General features: G+C 48.1%; 1 protein-coding gene across 1 annotated transcript in view; it reads right to left on the minus strand.

Moving 5' to 3' along the window:
- NARS2 (asparaginyl-tRNA synthetase 2, mitochondrial) overlaps positions 1-17,714 on the minus strand; it is a 31,643-nt gene extending 13,929 nt beyond the window's left edge. Inside the window, exons 1-11 of the mRNA XM_083170218.1 lie at positions 17,404-17,714; positions 14,535-14,742; positions 13,754-13,863; positions 13,132-13,252; positions 12,455-12,595; positions 11,610-11,690; positions 10,452-10,552; positions 5,896-6,028; positions 3,275-3,373; positions 2,736-2,773; positions 1,624-1,690 (exon numbers count right to left, since the gene is read on the minus strand). Coding sequence (XP_083026344.1) covers positions 1,624-1,690; positions 2,736-2,773; positions 3,275-3,373; positions 5,896-6,028; positions 10,452-10,552; positions 11,610-11,690; positions 12,455-12,595; positions 13,132-13,252; positions 13,754-13,863; positions 14,535-14,684 — 1,041 coding nt within the window. The 5' untranslated portion in view covers positions 14,685-14,742; positions 17,404-17,714. The remainder of the gene's footprint in view (positions 1-1,623; positions 1,691-2,735; positions 2,774-3,274; positions 3,374-5,895; positions 6,029-10,451; positions 10,553-11,609; positions 11,691-12,454; positions 12,596-13,131; positions 13,253-13,753; positions 13,864-14,534; positions 14,743-17,403) is intronic.
- Between the last annotated feature and the right edge of the window lie 503 nt (positions 17,715-18,217).

The following is an 18,217-nucleotide window of genomic DNA, read 5'->3' on the forward strand; positions in this document are numbered from 1 at the left end:
GCATCCGAGGATGAAGGTTGTGGTAATGGAGCGGCTGAAGGAAACATGGCAGTACATAACATACATGGCAGCTGCACCCGCGGATGAAGGTTATGGGAGAGGAGCGACTAAAGTAAACATGGCCAGTACATAACACACATGGCGGCTGCACCCGCGGATGAAGGTTGTGGGAGAGGAGCGGCTAAAGGAAACATGGCAGTACATAACACACATGGCAGCTGCAACCGCGGATGAAGGTTGTGGTAGTGGAGCAGCTGAAGGAAACATGGCAGTACATAACACACATGGCGGCTGCACCCGTGGATGAAGGTTGTGGTAATGGAGCGGCTGAAGTAAACATGGCCAGTACATAACACACATGGCGGCTGCACCCGTGGATGAAGGTTGTGGGAGAGGAGCGACTAAAGTAAACATGGCCAGTACATAACACACATGGCAGCTGCACCCGTGGATGAAGGTTGTGGTAATGGAGCGGCTGAAGGAAACATGGCAGTACATAACACACATGGCAGCTGCACCCGCGGATGAAGGTTATGGGAGAGGAGCGACTAAAGTAAACATGGCAGTACATAACACACATGGCGGCTGCACCAGTGGATGAAGGTTATGGGAGAGGAGCGGCTGAAGGAAACATGGTCAGTACATAACACACATGGCAGCTGCACCCGCGGATGAAGGTTATGGGAGAGGAGCGACTAAAGTAAACATGGCCAGTACATAACACACATGGCGGCTGCACCCGCGGATGAAGGTTGTGGGAGAGGAGCGGCTGAAGGAAACATGGTCAGTACAAAACACACATGGCAGCTGCACCCGCGGATGAAGGTTGTGGTAGTGGAGCAGCTGAAGGAAACATGGCAGTACATAACACACATGGCAGCTGCACCAGTGGATGAAGGTTGTGGGAGAGGAGCGGCTGAAGGAAACATGGCAGTACATAACACACATGGCAGCTGCACCCGCGGATGAAGGTTATGGGAGAGGAGCGACTAAAGTAAACATGGCCAGTACATAACACACATGGCGGCTGCACCCGCGGATGAAGGTTGTGGGAGAGGAGCGGCTGAAGGAAACATGGCCAGTACATAACACACATGGCAGCTGCACCCGCGGATGAAGGTTGTGGTAGTGGAGCAGCTGAAGGAAACATGGCAGTACATAACACACATGGCAGCTGCACCAGTGGATGAAGGTTGTGGGAGAGGAGTGGCTGAAGGAAACATGGCCAGTACATAACACACATGGCGGCTGCACCCGTGGATGAAGGTTGTGGGAGAGGAGCGGCTGAAGGAAACATGGTCAGTACATAACACACATGGCGGCTGCACCCGCGGATGAAGGTTGTGGGAGAGGAGCGGCTGAAGGAAACATGGTCAGTACATAACACACATGGCGGCTGCGCCCGCGGATGAAGGTTGTGGTAGTGGAGCGGCTGAAGGAAACATGGTCAGTACATAACACACATGGCGGCTGCACCCGCGGATGAAGGTTATGGGAGAGGAGCGGCCGAAGGAAACATTGTACTAACACACAAAGGTGACGTGTGCGGAGTGCGATACTCAGGTGTGTCCGCAGGAGCCACAGGTAATAAACCCTGCGTGGGGGATCCACCACCTTACTCACCTCTGTCCTGTGCTTGAAGGAATCACCCCGTCTCTGCAGAATCTCCATAGCTTCTGTATAAGACATTCTGGGGGGGAGAAACACAAAGAGGAAGAAATAAAAAATAGATACGCATGTCTAATTAAATGATACCCGTACTTAGAACCCGGCTCCTATTTATAGACAACCGTGGCGCAGAATAGAAAGGATTATTTATAGGAGAAGCTATTTTGAGGACAATAAGACATTTATATTTAGAGGAAATGTTTTACGTAATTGGAGCCACTCGGTGCTAATTAGTGTACTGAGCAACTCTGGCTAATTAGCGTTCTGCAGTAACTCTGGCTGTTCCTGACTCTATTGCGCTCAGGATCTCGGTGGCGATCATGTAAAGATGGGTCTCTCAGTAAGCAGTCATTACTGAGATACAGATGGGAGCGGTCAGACTAAGAGCCGTTATACATACCCTATAAAGCAGGGATAAGCAAGATCAGGTGTTCTAGCTGGCAGTAATGGGGGTACACCCAAAGGGGTCACTGTCACTATATATGCTAATTCTTCATATACTGTAATTAAACGCAGACTATGGTGGTTGTGAAAAATAAATATTTATTATTATTAATAAGTAATGCTGGCGGTTAGGGTGGCCAATCCCGGGATTGGGATCAGCGGGATCCCGGGATTTGGCCCCCAAAACAGCAGGATTTCAATCCCAGGATTTTGGGATTAGACTGCGCATGCGCAGTCTAATGCCGGGCAGCGTCTAAACGAGTGCTCAGACACTGCCTGGCTTCTATCGTCCCCGGCAGTGAGGCCTGCGCAGCGTGACGAGGTCAGAGGTCGTGCTGCGCAGGCCGTACAGCCTGCCCCCCTCCTTGCTTAGTCCGTCCTGGAGCCCGCCCATCCACCCTGGCTCCATCAACCTCTCTCCGCCTCAGTCCTGACCCGCCTACCCGCCCTGGCACTATCACCCTGGCTCCATCCGGGGTGGGTTTTTTTTTTATTAGCGAAGCCAATCCCAGGATCGGGCATTTTTCAATCCCGAATTCCGATTGAAAAAAATGCCCGGGGATTGGCATCGCTATTGCGGGTGCATAGGGAGAGCAGCCACAGAACTACAACTTACTACTTACACAATAAACTTATTCTTTATCAGTTGATCCAATCGGCCCTTGAGAAAATGGAAAGAAACATGGAATTAGCGGAACTTGCATTTATTATTATTATACAAATAGCAATTCAGGGGCGCAGGGAAGGACCTTGTGGTGGCAAATGGCATAAAGTTGGCAATGAATGCAGCCACCCCTCAATCAGACCCGTTATACTGTATAATTGACTGCCTTAGGTGTGGGTCTGTAAGCGAACACTCAGATTGGTTGCAAGTTAATCTTCTGCTCTGATTGGTTGGTGTAGGCTTGTAAAGCTTTAACCGCTCCGATTGGCTTAAAGTGTGGTCCACCGTGGAGAATGTTGGAATGCTGTGATTTGCTGAATGTCAGTCTGATCCGTGAACCATACCGTGCTGTGATTGGCACTATAGCGTACTGATCAGTCTGTAGCCAGACTGCTCCTCACTGATTTAGTTATGCTTACAATCTACAGTACTGTATAGATTATAAACTATAGTTCCGTAACATGAGAATAATGGATGAGAACGTTAGGGCACACTTACCTCCTGTCCTGGAGATACATATTTAAAGAACAGATTCATATCTTCAGGGCACCGGGAAAGTAACGATGTGGTCGTGCTTTTAAACAGATTCTCCATTACCTAGAAATGAATAGTGTACAGATAAATTGCTCATTACAGGGATTCGTCCACGGATTGTGTAGGTACTGTAAGCTGGGTCAACATATTATAAGAAGGTTGGAGGGGCTCATTTACCAACAAGTGATATAACGTATTGTGTGAACGATAAATGCTGCTCCAGCCAATCGGCTTTTAACGGTCATGTGTTTGAAATAGGACAGTTGGGAGCCGATTGGCTGGATCACCATTTATCCTATGCAGTGAGTTTTATCATTCATAATTAGTTTTAGCACCTGTTGATAAATGGGCCCCAAAGTTTGTGAACTACAGTAATAAGAAGTGTTCAGGGCTGTATCTTAGGGTTCCCTCGCCACTAGGTGAGGGGGGTGGGTCCGTCCAAGGACTGTGTGTCACTGGATGATGGACTGTCCGTTAGTCCATGTTCTGCTTGTCATAGGATATGGGGCTGTCAGTCTGTCCATGTGCTGTGTTATTGGATGAGGGGCTGTCAGTCTGTCCATGTGCTGTGTTATTGGATGAGGAACTGTCAGTCTGTCCATGTGCTGTGTTATTGGATGAGGTGCTGTCAGTCTGTCCATGTGCTGTGTTATTGGATGAGGAGCTGTCAGTCTGTCCATGTGCTGTGTTATTGGATGAGGGGCTGTCAGTCTGTCCATGTGCTGTGTTATTGGATGAGGAGCTGTCAGTCTGTCCATGTGCTGTGTTATTGGATGAGGAGCTGTCAGTCTGTCCATGTGCTGTGTTATTGGATGAGGTGCTGTCAGTCTATCCATGTGCTGTGTTATTGGATGAGGGGCTGTCAGTCTGTCCATGTGCTGTGTTATTGGATGAGGGGCTGTCAGTCTGTCCATGTGCTGTGTTACTGGATGAGGGGCTGTCAGTCTGTCCATGTGCTGTGTTATGGGATGAGGGGCTGTCAGTCTGTCCATGTGCTGTGTTATTGGATGAGGAGCTGTCAGTCTGTCCATGTGCTGTGTTATTGGATGAGGTGCTGTCAGTCTGTCCATGTGCTGTGTTATTGGATGAGGGGCTGTCAGTCTGTCCATGTGCTGTGTTATTGGATGAGGAGCGGTCAGTCTGTCCATGTGCTGTGTTACTGGATGAGGAGCGGTCAGTCTGTCCATGTGCTGTGTTACTGGATGAGGGGATGTCAGTCTGCCCATGTGCTGTGTTATTGGATGAGGGGCTGTCAGTCTGCCCATGTGCTGTGTTATTGGATGAGGAGCGGTCAGTCTGTCCATGTGCTGTGTTATTGGATGAGGAGCGGTCAGTCTGTCCATGTGCTGTGTTATTGGATGAGGGGCTGTCAGTCTGTCCATGTGCTGTGTTATTGGATGAGGAGCGGTCAGTCTGTCCATGTGCTGTGTTACTGGATGAGGGGCTGTCAGTCTGTCCATGTGCTGTGTTATGGGATGAGGGTCTGTCAGTCTGTCCATGTGCTGTGTTATTGGATGAGGTGCTGTCAGTCTGCCCATGTGCTGTGTTATTGGATGAGGGGATATCAGTCTGCCCATGTGCTGTGTTATTGGATGAGGGGCTGTCAGTCTGTCCATGTGCTGTGTTATGGGATGAGGGGCTGTCAGTCTGTCCATGTGCTGTGTTATTGGATGAGGTGCTGTCAGTCTGCCCATGTGCTGTGTTATTGGATGAGGGGATATCAGTCTGTCCATGTGCTGTGTTACTGGATTAAGGGCTGTCAGTCTGTCCATGTGCTGTGTTACTGGATTAGGGGATGTCAGTCTGTCCATGTGCTGTGTTATTGGACGAGGGGCTGTCAGTCTGCCCATGTGCCGTGTTATTGGACGAGGGGCTGTCAGTCTGCCCATGTGCCGTGTTATTGGACGAGGGGCTGTCAGTCTGCCCATGTGCCGTGGTACTGGATTAGGGGCTGTCAGTCTGTCCATGTACTGTATCCAGAACCAAACCTCTGACACAGCGATGAGTGCCTGCACCTCATCTCTATATATAAGAATATACACAGCTGTTACTATTCATGTATTTCTACTTATAACAATCTTGAGCTCCATGGATCCCAATGTAGAGAGATCAGGACAACAGGTGTGCAAGGAAGGATGCCATACACGATCACAGCGTTAGATATTAGGTGCTGGATAATCCACACAACATGCTTTGCTGATGCAGAGAATGCTGGTTTTCTAATGGAAACTGTTGTTGACCACAAAGGAGTACACAAAGAACAGCAGCTGCACTCTCCAAAGTCATTTGTTTAGCCACATCGCCACCTAGTGACAACATACCTGTATGGAACTAATCATCTTTTTATTTTTTAAATTGCTAGCGTATCCTCTGAAGTACATGTTGTCCTAATAGATCTTCATTACGGGCCTTAGAGCTTGCTCCATACAGCCCCAAGAAGGGGTACTTTAATTATAGGATGTGTCAAGGTGGTAGAACGCTGCTATCATACCAATGTGCATCCAACACCGGCCTTCCATTATCCCGGCCTCCCACCGTCCTCCCTTAATATGCTCAGCAGTGATTCATATACTTCTCTATGGCACCTGCATGATATCCTCCAAGGTTTCTGTAAAGGAGATTTCCGCTTCCACCATGTAAAACTCGGCCAGATGTCGCCGACTCTGGGAATTCTCCGCTCGGAACGTTGGGCCGAATGAGAACACTCTTGTCAGACCTCTGTATAGCACAAGGGAGACACACGAGACGTTACCGATGTGACGCACGGGCAGAGGGAAATAGGGGTCAGAGACGCTGCAAGATTTTAATGTGTCGCCTCAAACGGAACAATACATTAAAGCATGTAACTTAAATGGGGAAAATGTGCTATTAAGCCTCGATTTGATATATATATAAATATACACACGAGTTGAATAGGTGATTTAATGTATCAGCAACATGTACACTGTAACAGCTGTATTACCCGACAGCTGTTTCAACTGCTCACAGGCAGTTTTCATCAGGGGATGCCTGTGAGCATTTGAAATGGTCAACATGCATGAAGGTCAACATGACTGAAGGTCGACATGCAGGAAGGTCAACATGATTGAAGGTCGTCAGTCATTAGGTCGACAGAAAACATGTAGTTTAAAAAAAAAAAAATTGCCCTGAATGTCGACACAGTTGACATGGACACTACCACTGTGTCCCCTTGCATGGCTTGCTATGCTTCGGGGACAGTGCCTCGCTGCGCTCAGCACACTATTTTATTCTCCCACCATGCCCTAGGGAATGGTCGGGTATGAAATACTGCCTGTCGGCACAAAAAAAAAAAAGTGAAAAACCCCATGTCGACCTAATGGCCCTGTTGACCTAACCTATGTCGACCTAATGGCCCTGTCGACCTTCAGATATGTCGACCTAGTGACCGTATCCCTCTCTCAAAGACTGATTTCTAAAGCATTAGATGAGGCATGCCCATTGTGACATTGCAGGTACGGGACCCACCGGGGCAGCTGCCACCAGCAAAGTGCATACACACTTGCAGAAACCAGCAGCTGTCAGAATCTGCAAAACCATTCAACATATGGACTTAAATGAAGTGTTTATGGCCCTCTTGCCCCGCCCCCCTTCCCCTCCCCCTCCAATAACACAGCACGTGGGCTGCAGGCTCTCACATTAGCACAACCAGCAGGGTAAGCATGGCAGACATGTATGCTAGCTCTGCAGAACAATGTAGCAGCGGTCAGGCCAATGATGACCCAGGAACGTAACTGATAGACATTCCACCTTTTTGACCAGTGTCAGATGTCGCTCGCACTGCATTAAAGATGGGAAATCAGCTGGCTGTAATGGATTGGGAATATGCTGCTGTTAAAACGTACTTTTAGAACAAAGTGTAACTTTAAGGGAAAGGTTGCAAATTAATTTTACATTCATAGCACCAAATCTTATGGTAGGGCTTACAGGGACTTTCCTGTTTCCATAGTGGCAGACGCAAGCTTTGATGGCTAACTGCAGTAATAAATAAATCTGACCTAAAACGGAACACTGGAGAGAATGGCCACACCCCCAGGACTAGCCACGCCTCCACATCAGCATCGGGGGCCCAGCAGATTACGATTAATAACACAAAAATAAATCTACCTCAGTCCAAATGGAATGATCTTTCTCCACGGGGTCTCCAAATTTCACTCCAACTCCAAAGTTCAATTATGCGGAGAGAAGGGAGAATAAACAATAGTGTAATACTGTATGGGTATCAACGTTCTCCTTTTTGTGTGCGTGGAAGATATGGAAAAGGGTGTGCCCAAAGAGGTCCTGGGATGTTATCGGATCACCTCACTCGTGCCGACATATAAAACTGCTTACATGACAAGGGCTGTGTAAACTCCTGTAAAGGTTTCTTTTCAGTGGAATCGCTCAAAACTCCACCAAGACAAAGATTTTTTTATTTAAACGAAAACAATGGTGCAGCACCAAATATCTGACAGCATCCGTACCGTACTAGATGTGACCCGGGTCTCAGGTATGGCATAAGGGTGCTGATAAGATGATGATCCCAACACCGTGGTATTTAAAATAAAGACACTTGTTCAACGCGTTTCGGCATGCTGCGATGCCTTTTCCAAGAAGCGCCTCTAAAACATAATGATAAATGGATATCCCTTATGATCCATCTCAAAGTGACAATTAAAAAATATACATGTAAAAGAGTTAAAAAAGCCATAGAGGATAATGCGCCAATTCTTACCAATAATCGGTATTCCTATGGTGTGCAGGCTTGAGGGTCTGATACATACAGAACCCTCCACGTGCGCTGTTAGGTCTGGAAAAAAGCCGGCGTCCGTGTGCCGGAACTAAGACGCCTGTCTCCCAGAAGTGCGGCCAGCGTCACTTCCGCCATCTGCGGTAGGTGCTTCCCGTTCAGAGGCTCCTATCTCAATGCATTTTGGATGATGCATTGGCGGCCATTTTACTTATGGGTCAGTAATGTGAGTAAACACTTTCAATGGCCCAAATGCCAGCATTTTACAGCCGCCATCTTTATTCTGGGCTTACTGTGTGGTAAGAATGTATGTAGCCCGCATTTCAGCAGCCATGTTTGTAGTGGGCTAATTATATATGTACTGCCCATACAATGATATTAAAATGGTAGGACCGGAATATATAACGCCAGGTACAATACCCAAATGACATCTAGTTCAGCCTACAAATAATACACTTTAAAATACATACATGACTAGAATTATAACAATATGTATAAAAATACTGAAAAAATTACAAAAACCAGAAATAATCACAAAAACCATCAGGTAGAGTTTTAAGATCAAAGATCTTCCTCATCTCAGTCTGTGCCAACCGTATGGTTCGCCAGTTATCCCTATCCATGCAATGGCGCAGAACCTTTTAATCCAGGCATGTCCAAACTATGCCCACCAGCTGTTCTGAAACTACAAGTCCCATCATGCCTTGCCACAGTTTTGCTATTAGGGAATGCTAAAACTATTGCAAGGCATGCTGGGATGTGTAGTTACACAACAGCTGGAGGGGCGACAGTTTGGACATGCCTGTTTTAATCCCTTCTGTTCTACACTGATGTTTTTCTTTAAAATGCATGGAATAGGGATGACTGGGATTACCAATAGTTCAGCCCATCTGATCTTCACTTGACGTTTGGTCTTCCCTATATACGCAAGATCACAAGAGCAGACTATGGCATACCTACAAACAAACCCTTGTTTCTTTCTTTTACCATCCATATGTAAAGCACTCGATACTAAACGATCTTTAATCGTAGGTGCTCTCTTGTAAATAAAAATGGGTCTTGGAGGTTTTTTCAAAATGTCATCTTTAAAAGGAGAATATTCCAATATTTTCTAACCACCCCTTCCACTTGCTTATGCCTTATATGATAACCAGTATTAAAGGCTTTAGTGTAGCCAATGCATCAGCCGAAATGCATTGAGATAGGAGCCTCTGAACGGGACGCGCCTACCGCAGATAGCGGAAGTGACCCTGCCCGCACAGGTGTCTTAGTTCCTGCACACGGACGCCGGCTTTTTTTCGGACCTAACAGCGCACGTGGAGGGTTCTGCATGTACCAGACCCTCAATCCTGCACACCATAGGAATACCGATTATTGGGAAGAATTGGCGCATTATCCTCTATGGCTTTTTTAACTCTTTTACATGTGTATTGTTTTATTGTCACTTTGAGATGGATGGTATAAGGGATATCCATTTATCATTGTCTTTAAGACGCGCTTCTTGGAAAAGGCATCGCAGCATGCCGAAACGCATTGAACCAAGCGTTTTTTTTATTTTAAATACCACTGTGTTGGGATCATCTTCTTATCAGCACCCTAGTGCCATACCGGATACCCGGGTCACATCTAGTACGGTAGGGATGCTGTCAGATATTTGGTCCTGCACCATTGTTTTCATTTAAATAAAGAAACCTTTGTCTTGCTGGAGTTTTGAGAGATTCCACTGAAAAGATGAATTTACAGGAGTTTACACAGCGCTGGTCATGTAAGCACTTTTATATGTCGGCATGAGTGAGGTGATCCGATAACGTCCCTGGACCTCTTTGGGAACACCCTTTTCCATATCTTCCACGCACACAAAAAGGAGAACGTTGATACCCATACAGTATTACACTATTGTTTATTCTCCCTTCTCTCCGCATAATTGAACTTTGGAGTTGGAGAGAAATTTGGAGACCCCGTGGAGAAAGATCACTCCATTTGGACATTTTCTTTTAGCGCAAGTGAGACCCTTCCTTTTCGGTTTACCCAGCACATCACAGTCTGCAGGAGTTACCGTTATTTGGACAATGAAAGGGAATATCACGCTTGTAAAACAATGGTGTTTTTCTTATTGCCAGCATTGTATGGGATAATAATAATAATACTCTGGGGTGGCTCTCTAGGAGGGGCTGTAGCACAGTTCAAAGTTCTAATAGGGAAGCCACACCCACTGCCACCAATTGCAATTCCAATCTGACTCACTGGCAGTTGCTGCGTCCCCCCATTTGAACCTTGGACTGTGCCACAGGCACCTCTGGAGCCACCACTGAGAATACTGTACATTGTGTAGGAGATGCTGTGTATGTGTTACTACACACCCTGCCCTAGATTGAACAGTAAATGCAGCATTACCCCGACATAACTTCCAGATGCAGTTGCCCCGACACGGTGAGGAACGCAGGCACGCCAAAAAATCCTCCATCATCCCCTGATGCAGAGTCTCTATTTGTAGCCTGCAGGACAGAAAGCGTCAATAAATCACACGGTCCTATCAACTGACTGCTTATAACCTGTTATACTGCCTACTAGTGGTAGTAACGTGTACCGCACCTACAGAGGAACGGCTATGCTCCTAACTAAGGGCCCATTTCAGTAAAGCTTGCATATCATAAGCTGCTCGTGGTCGCAGTGCAAAGGCCCCCATACATTAGGCCGACATGTCAGACCCAATTCTCCTCAGAGCCGCCTGGCAGCTCCCCGGGAGGCTCACATAAAATTTAGGACTTGATGTGCCATTTTTTACATGTGATAAATCGCATGCGATTTATCACATGTACAAAAAAAAAAAAAAAATAAACGGGGAGCTGCACGGTGGTGAGAAGCAGTGGGGGCGGGCGGCGACAGCGGCTCTCAAATGAGTGGCCGGCGGGGGGTGCTGGTGAGGAAGCAGTGCGGCCGCGGCGGTAGTCAGAACAGTGGGGCGGGCGGCGGTGATCATCAGTGTCCAGCGCCGCAGTGGGCGGGCAGCGGCGGCTATTACAACTTTAAAATAATGTGGCAAATGACTCTCCGGCTTTTGATTGGCTGAGATAGAGCACTCTCAGCCAATCAGCGACCGCGGAGGGAGGCCGCTGATTGGCTGAGAGTGCTGTATCTCAGCCAATCATTAGTCAGGCAGTCATTTGACACGTTATTTTAAAGTTGTAATTGCCGCCGCTGTCCGCCCACTGCACACAGTGACAGCACGCTGATGATCACCACCGCGGCTGGACTGCTTCCTCACGGGCACCCCCGCTGCACCCACCGGCCACTCATTTAAGAGCCCCCGCTGCAGGAGGTCGGATGTGATCGTACATGCTCCACATCCGACCTCCTGATCCGGTCCGATGCGCATGGGACCGCGCATCGGATCGGATCAAATGTCAAACACATGCGATTTTGGGCCGATTTCATGCGATTTATCGGCCCAAGTGCCGAAATCGCGTGGAATCAGTCCAAAATCGCATAGTGTATGGGGGTCTTAAGGGGAACATTGCGACTAACCAACGGGAGAAGTGCAATCACACCTACCTCTACCTGGAAGAGCTCTCCTGCGCCCTCGCAGTCATTCGAGGTAATTATGGGAGTGTGGACGTGAACAAATCCATTACTCTGTCATCGGAGAGAAAACAAGAGTAAAGTTATAGTGTATGATATCATCGCCAGCAGCCTCTGCTTTTATAGACCAACTGCTGTTCTCTAACATTGTACTAAACAGTTGGCCAGACAAAGAATTGACAAGTGACTTTATTTGTAGGCAAAGTCTACCACCATGTGGTAATATGTGGTAATACAGGCTGGATAATACATGGTAATGAGAGCAATGCCCCTTTCACATTGCAACGCCGGGTCTGACCTGGTTCATATTAAATCCGGGTTGTCCATTATACAGAGGGCAACCCGGCTTCAAACCCTTCTTATAACCAAGGTCGAATTGCTGGGTTGGTCGACATGGGTAATAACCTTTGGTGCTTTCACACCGCACCTCAACCTAGGTCCATATGTCACTAGCCTGGGAATAGCACAGGTCCAAGGTGCGATGTGAAAGGAGTATAAGGGGTGTAAAAAGCTTTCACACCAAACACCGGCAAACAGTTTAATCAGCATCCACTGCGAACCGAGGGGCAGATGTATGAAGCAGTGCTAAGGGAGGAGGAGTGGCCTATGTCGACCAATCAGCACTGAAGTAACATCTATAATTTGTATAATATAAATTTATACAGAGCAGCTGATTGGTTGCCCTGGGTCTCTTCTCCTCCCTTATCACACTGCTGCATATATCCACCCCAGGGATTTGCCCGGTTGACAGTTATCGCTCCTTCTTGCTGTGATCCCACCTCAGACCCAGCACCACGATTACGTGTTACACGCCGTACCCTGAAATAATCCTGGATGGCGGCTGTGGCTTCACTACGGATTCGGAGTAAGGACCCAAAGGTGTTTGTCCTGCAGCGGAGGTGGGGGAACTGGCGCAGGTATTCCGGGGGGTGTCGCTCCTTTATCTTAAAGGGAAAGTCCTGCAGAAGAGGAAGACACCTAATGGAATTAGACATCACCAGATCTCAGAGGAAAATAAGGGACTGGAATTAGAATAAAGTCATTTGAATCAGTTGATTGAAATCAGTATCCTGCTGTGGACCCCACGGGGTGTTAATCAGGATCTGGGTGGAATGTGAGCTCAACTAAGGCACTGTGACAGTAAGGTGCCCAGTCTGACCCAGCTATAGGGATAGCAGGAGGCTAAGGGAGAAGGAGAAGTGGCCCATGGCAACCAATTAGCACTGAGGTAACATCTCTAATTTGCATAATAATATACACGATACAGAGCAGCTGATTGGTTGCCATGGGCCATGTCTCCTCTGACTCACTTCTCCATACATCTACCCACGGTTACTGCACTGAGCAGACACCCATCATCCCGCTCTCACATGTTAGCCATACCCACCTACTGCAGCCAGAGCCATGAGCCTGGGCAATGACAGCGCACTGAGAGTACCACTGGCTGCAGGATCAGGCACTCACAGATCACCGGGATTATACCATAGATACTTACTACTGAGTCACATTCTCCAATCGCCCGAATATCATCAGCTTTCAGCTCCACCCTCTGCTTCTTACCGGCGCTGCTGACCAGGGTCCCGCGCACTTCCACCGAACTCCCAAAGCTGATGGCACTGCGGACACACGGAACAGGCTCATTATAGGATATAATCCTTGCATAGTAGATTACGTTGTTTCCTATTGCGTATTATAACAACTGCAATTTCTTTACTAGGGTTAAATCCTTTATGCCTCATCGATTCCGGGACCCCGGCCCTGGCATACAGCGCCCCCCTTCGAATGTTGGCATTTAAAATATTTTGAAACATACTAAGCTCCTCCCAGCTTCTATATCGCTATTGTCACCAATTCCTCTAACCAACCCCATCTAATGGAACACGGAACAATGAACTTCTTAAAACATTTAACAGGAGAAAAAGGAAGTATAATATTGACACCGAACCACGGAGACGTCCCAAAAGTTACCACTTAGCGTGGGTACAGTCCCTCAAGCACTGGGAGCTGGCATTTGTCACATGGCAAATGGGCGGGCCAGTTTTAGGCACCACGGACCAGAGATTACTTTGTGTGCGCAGTGTAATGTAGTCACATTTTGGGATGGTTCTGTTACTGACCTGTTTCTTAGGCTGGACTCAGCCACAATCTGGAGGCTTTCCAGGGAAGAGCCGTCGTTCACATGGAGAAATAAAACCTCTTTCTGTGCCCGGACAGAACGAACCCATCCCTATGGCAAGAGATGGCACAAAAAGACAGGAAAGTATCTATAAAATGAGAGAGATAACATAACAACCAATCAGCTGCTTCTAACTGACTCGCTACAGGCTGTGCAAGAAATAAAGGCAGTTAGAAGCTGATCTTTCTCCAAGATTTGATTCATCTCCCCCAATGACACCATCTGAACACTGGGTCTTCTTTTGTTAACTACAGGGATTTCATAGCCAGCTCCCTCTCGCTCCTGTTCCCCCAGAGGCTCCTGCGGGTCTGTCGGTAAAAGTGCCCATACACCTTTACAATGCTAATCAGAGAGCAGATAATATGCTAATTATGGCCACGCCCACCCCTGGCAGGGGCGGGGCAGAGTGCTGCTTATTATACTATCTATACCCGCCGAACAATCTCCAATGAGTAAGTTGAAGCCTATCAAGTACAGTACCCAGAGTGTGAGCGATGTTCGGCGCCATCTAGTGTAACCAGACTGCTGTTACAGCCACTTAAGTCTGCCAATAGTAATATAATGCAGTTACAGACTATTCTGCACAGAGGGTCTGGGACATTGGCATTCTGCATTGATGGGTACTGTGATAAGGGCAGCACAACAGATGTGGAATTGGGAGTGGGGTTCTAGTTGTAAAAAGATAAAAGTAATCAGACAAAAAAGGGGGAACATGAAGATACCTGAATTTTAATGTCTTTTGCGGTTCCATCCCCTTTACTGAGCGCTTCACGCACGCTTATCGTGGTAGCTGCCGCAAGGCACCTTCGCTGGCAGTGACGCCATGGACATCGGCCCAGGAGAGCTGCAGCCAGCTTCCTAGGTGCGTACATGGCTCATGCAGGCCTGAGATTGCAGTATGAACGTTTCAGGGTCACAGACGCTCGCGGCCTATGATACAAAGAAAGTGCATGAGAAAACTCCACTTTAATCTGATCGGTTGGTATCAGGCAGGAGAGGGCAGTACAGCTGCACACATCACCGTATCATGTATCAGGCAGGAGAGGGCTGTACAGCCGCACACAGAACCATATACAGGTATCAGGCAGGAGAGGGCAGTACAGCTGCGCACACAGCACCATATACACATATCAGGCAGGAGAGGGCAGTACAGCCGCACACAGCACCATATACAGGTATCAGGCAGGAGAGGGCAGTACAGCCGCACACAGCACCATATACAGGTATCAGGCAGGAGAGGGCAGTACAGCCGCACACAGCACCATATACAGGTATCAGGCAGGAGAGGGCAGTATAGCTGCGCAAACAGCACCATATACACATATCAGGCAGGAGAGGTCTGTACAGCCCCGCACAGCACCATATACACATATCAGGCAGGAGAGGGCAGTACAGCCGCACACAGCACCATATACAGGCATCAGGCAGGAGAGCGCAGCACCATATACAGGTATCAGGCAGGAGGGCCGTACAGCTGCACACAGCACCGTATCACATATCAGGCAGGAGAGGGCAGTACAGCTGCGCACACAGCACCATATACAGGTGTCAGGCAGGAGAGGGCAGTACAGCTGCGCACACAGCACCATATACACATATCAGGCAGGAGAGGGCAGTACAGCCGCACACAGCACCATATACAGGTATCAGGCAGGAGAGGGCAGTACAGCCGCACACAGCACCATATACAGGTATCAGGCAGGAGAGGGCAGTATAGCTGCGCACACAGCACCATATACACATATCAGGCAGGAGAGGGCTGTACAGCCACGCACAGCACCATATACACATATCAGGCAGGAGAGGGCAGTACAGCCGCACACAGCACCATATACAGGTATCAGGCAGGAGAGGGCAGTACAGCCGCACACAGCACCATATACAGGTATCAGGCAGGAGAGGGCAGTACAGCCGCACATAACACCATATACAGGTATCAGACAGGAGAGGGCAGTACAGCTGCGCACACAGCACCATATACACGTATCAGGCAGGAGAGGGCAGTACAGCAGCACACAGTACTATATACACATCAGGCAGGAGAGGGCTGTACAGCTGCGCACAGCACCATATACAGGTATCAGGCAGGAGAGGGCAGCACCATATACAGGTATCAGGCAGGAGTGGGCAGTACAGCAGCACACAGTACTATATACACATATCAGGCAGGAGAGGGCAGTACAGCCGCACACAGCACCATATACAGGCCTCAGGCAGGAGAGCGCAGCACAGCTGCACACAGCACCATATACACATATACGGCAGGAGAGGGCAGTACAGCTGCACACTGCACCATATACAGGTATCAGGTAGGAGAGGGCAGTACATCTGCACACAGCAGCATATACAGGTATCAGACAGGATAGGGCACAGACACAGCACCAAATAAACGTATCAGCAGGAAATAGCAGAACAGCACTAAATACAGGTATCAGGCAGGAGAGGGCAGAACAGATGCACACAGCACCATATTTATTTAGTTTCTTATATAGCGCAGCTGATTCCGTTGCGCTTTATAATTGTAAACAACAGAGAGTCTTGGAGGTAGGAGGGCCCTGCTGCAAGCTTACAATCTATAGGGACATAGAAGGGAAACATAAGGACATGGACCAGTATTGGCATAGCTTGTAGGTTGAGAAGGGAAGCTATATAATACATAAGTGCCTCAGAAGGTTATGCGTGTGGTACTTAAATACAGGGGCGGATTGGGCCACCTGAAAACCGGGCCATTTCCTGGTGGGCCGGTCCTGATTGGGCCGCTTTCCCCCTTGACCAGGCCGCCGTTGTCTCCCCTGGGCAGGCCATGGCCGCTAACCGCAGGAGGGCGACTGGGACTGGCTGCCAGTGATAAAGATGGCGGCCACATGTGCTGTCCTCCCCTGGCGAAGTTGCGGCCGCTAACCGCAGGAGGGCGACTGGGATTTCTCTCTGGCCGTATTTAATTACCAATCCGCTCCTGCTTAAATATGATAGGCTTGCCTGAAGAGTTGAGTTTTCAGGGAACACTTGAAAGTTGGAGGCTAGCGGAGAGTCTTATTGTGCGTGGAAGGGCATTCCATAGGATGGGAGCTGCCCGATGAAAGTCCTGTAATAGTGAATGGGAGCTAGTGATCCGTGCAGAAGAGAAACGCAGATCTTGTGCAGAGCGGAGAGGTGGAGATGGGAGATATTTTGCGATAGGTAAAGAGATATAAGCTGGTGCAGTATGGGTAATAGCTTTATATACATATAGCCAGTGTGCCCCATTCCTTAGCTGCCGGAATTAGGACCCTGCACCACCACAGTAGCTGGGGAACCACAGAGTACCTGAGCCCCATGCAGCACCTGTCATATACATGTAGGCAGTGTTCCCCATTCCCTAGCTGCCAGCAATAGGACCCTGCAGTAGATGGGGAACCACATGGTGCCTGAGCCCCATGCAGCACCTGTCATATACATGTAGGCAGTGTGCCCCATTCCCTAGCTGCCACCATTAGGACCCTGCACCAGCACAGTAGCTGGGGAACCACAGGGTGACACATACGTACAGTACAGGTACCATGCCCCAGTCCCTAGCTGCCTATGATTACTAGCCCCCGCCTCCCCTCTCACCTGGCATTGCACTGCAGGAGCTCCTCTCTTGCACATGTACCCCGGCTGCAAGGGCTGTATGACCGCACGCACCAAAGAGAAAAAGTCCTGGCTTCGGCTAGAAAAGAAAAGACAAACTAGATTCGACGGCCATTTTTATGAAGACCTCATATACTGTATTATAGACCGTTGGGTCACCGCGAAAATGGCTCCGGTAATGGAGACACAGATTATTACAACAGGAATTGTGAGAAGAGCGGAAGTGACGGGTGCTGGCTAGAGTGAAGCATCCTGGAAAATGTAGTTTCCTCTTACCCTGGGGGAACTTGCTTGCACCCAGATGATGTGTTTGTTATACATTATAAGTAATGTATATACTGCTGAGCATGCAATCTGATTGATCTCAGGTGTTTGGACTGTGGAAGAAATGCTTTAGACTAGACATGAGGAAAACCTGCAACCTCCATGCACCATGCATGCCCCCCAACTGGCAGAAATATATAGGTCAATAAATACTGTGTGATAATGGTTATTAGTTCTATTTTACTGGGAAAATGAAGGATATGGCAGATCACATGATCATTCCATGACCCAGTAGCATGTAATGTTTTCTAGATGTCCTAACATTTCAAGCTAACTTTAAATACAATTTTAATGACAGTAACAATTTTTTATTATCATACATATATTCTTCCTTGTTTATAGCACTCAGCACTTTATATAGAATATATATATATCTTATATATTTGGCTACATCTGTCACTCAAAGTGTGTGAGTGTGTCTGTAACGCTGGGTGGAGCCTCTGACTCACATGACTGACTCACATGACAGAGA

The sequence above is a fragment of the Crinia signifera genome, chromosome 2 (genome assembly GCF_055691185.1).
Source record: "Crinia signifera chromosome 2, ASM5569118v1, whole genome shotgun sequence".
NCBI classification, from domain to species: domain Eukaryota; kingdom Metazoa; phylum Chordata; class Amphibia; order Anura; family Myobatrachidae; genus Crinia; species Crinia signifera.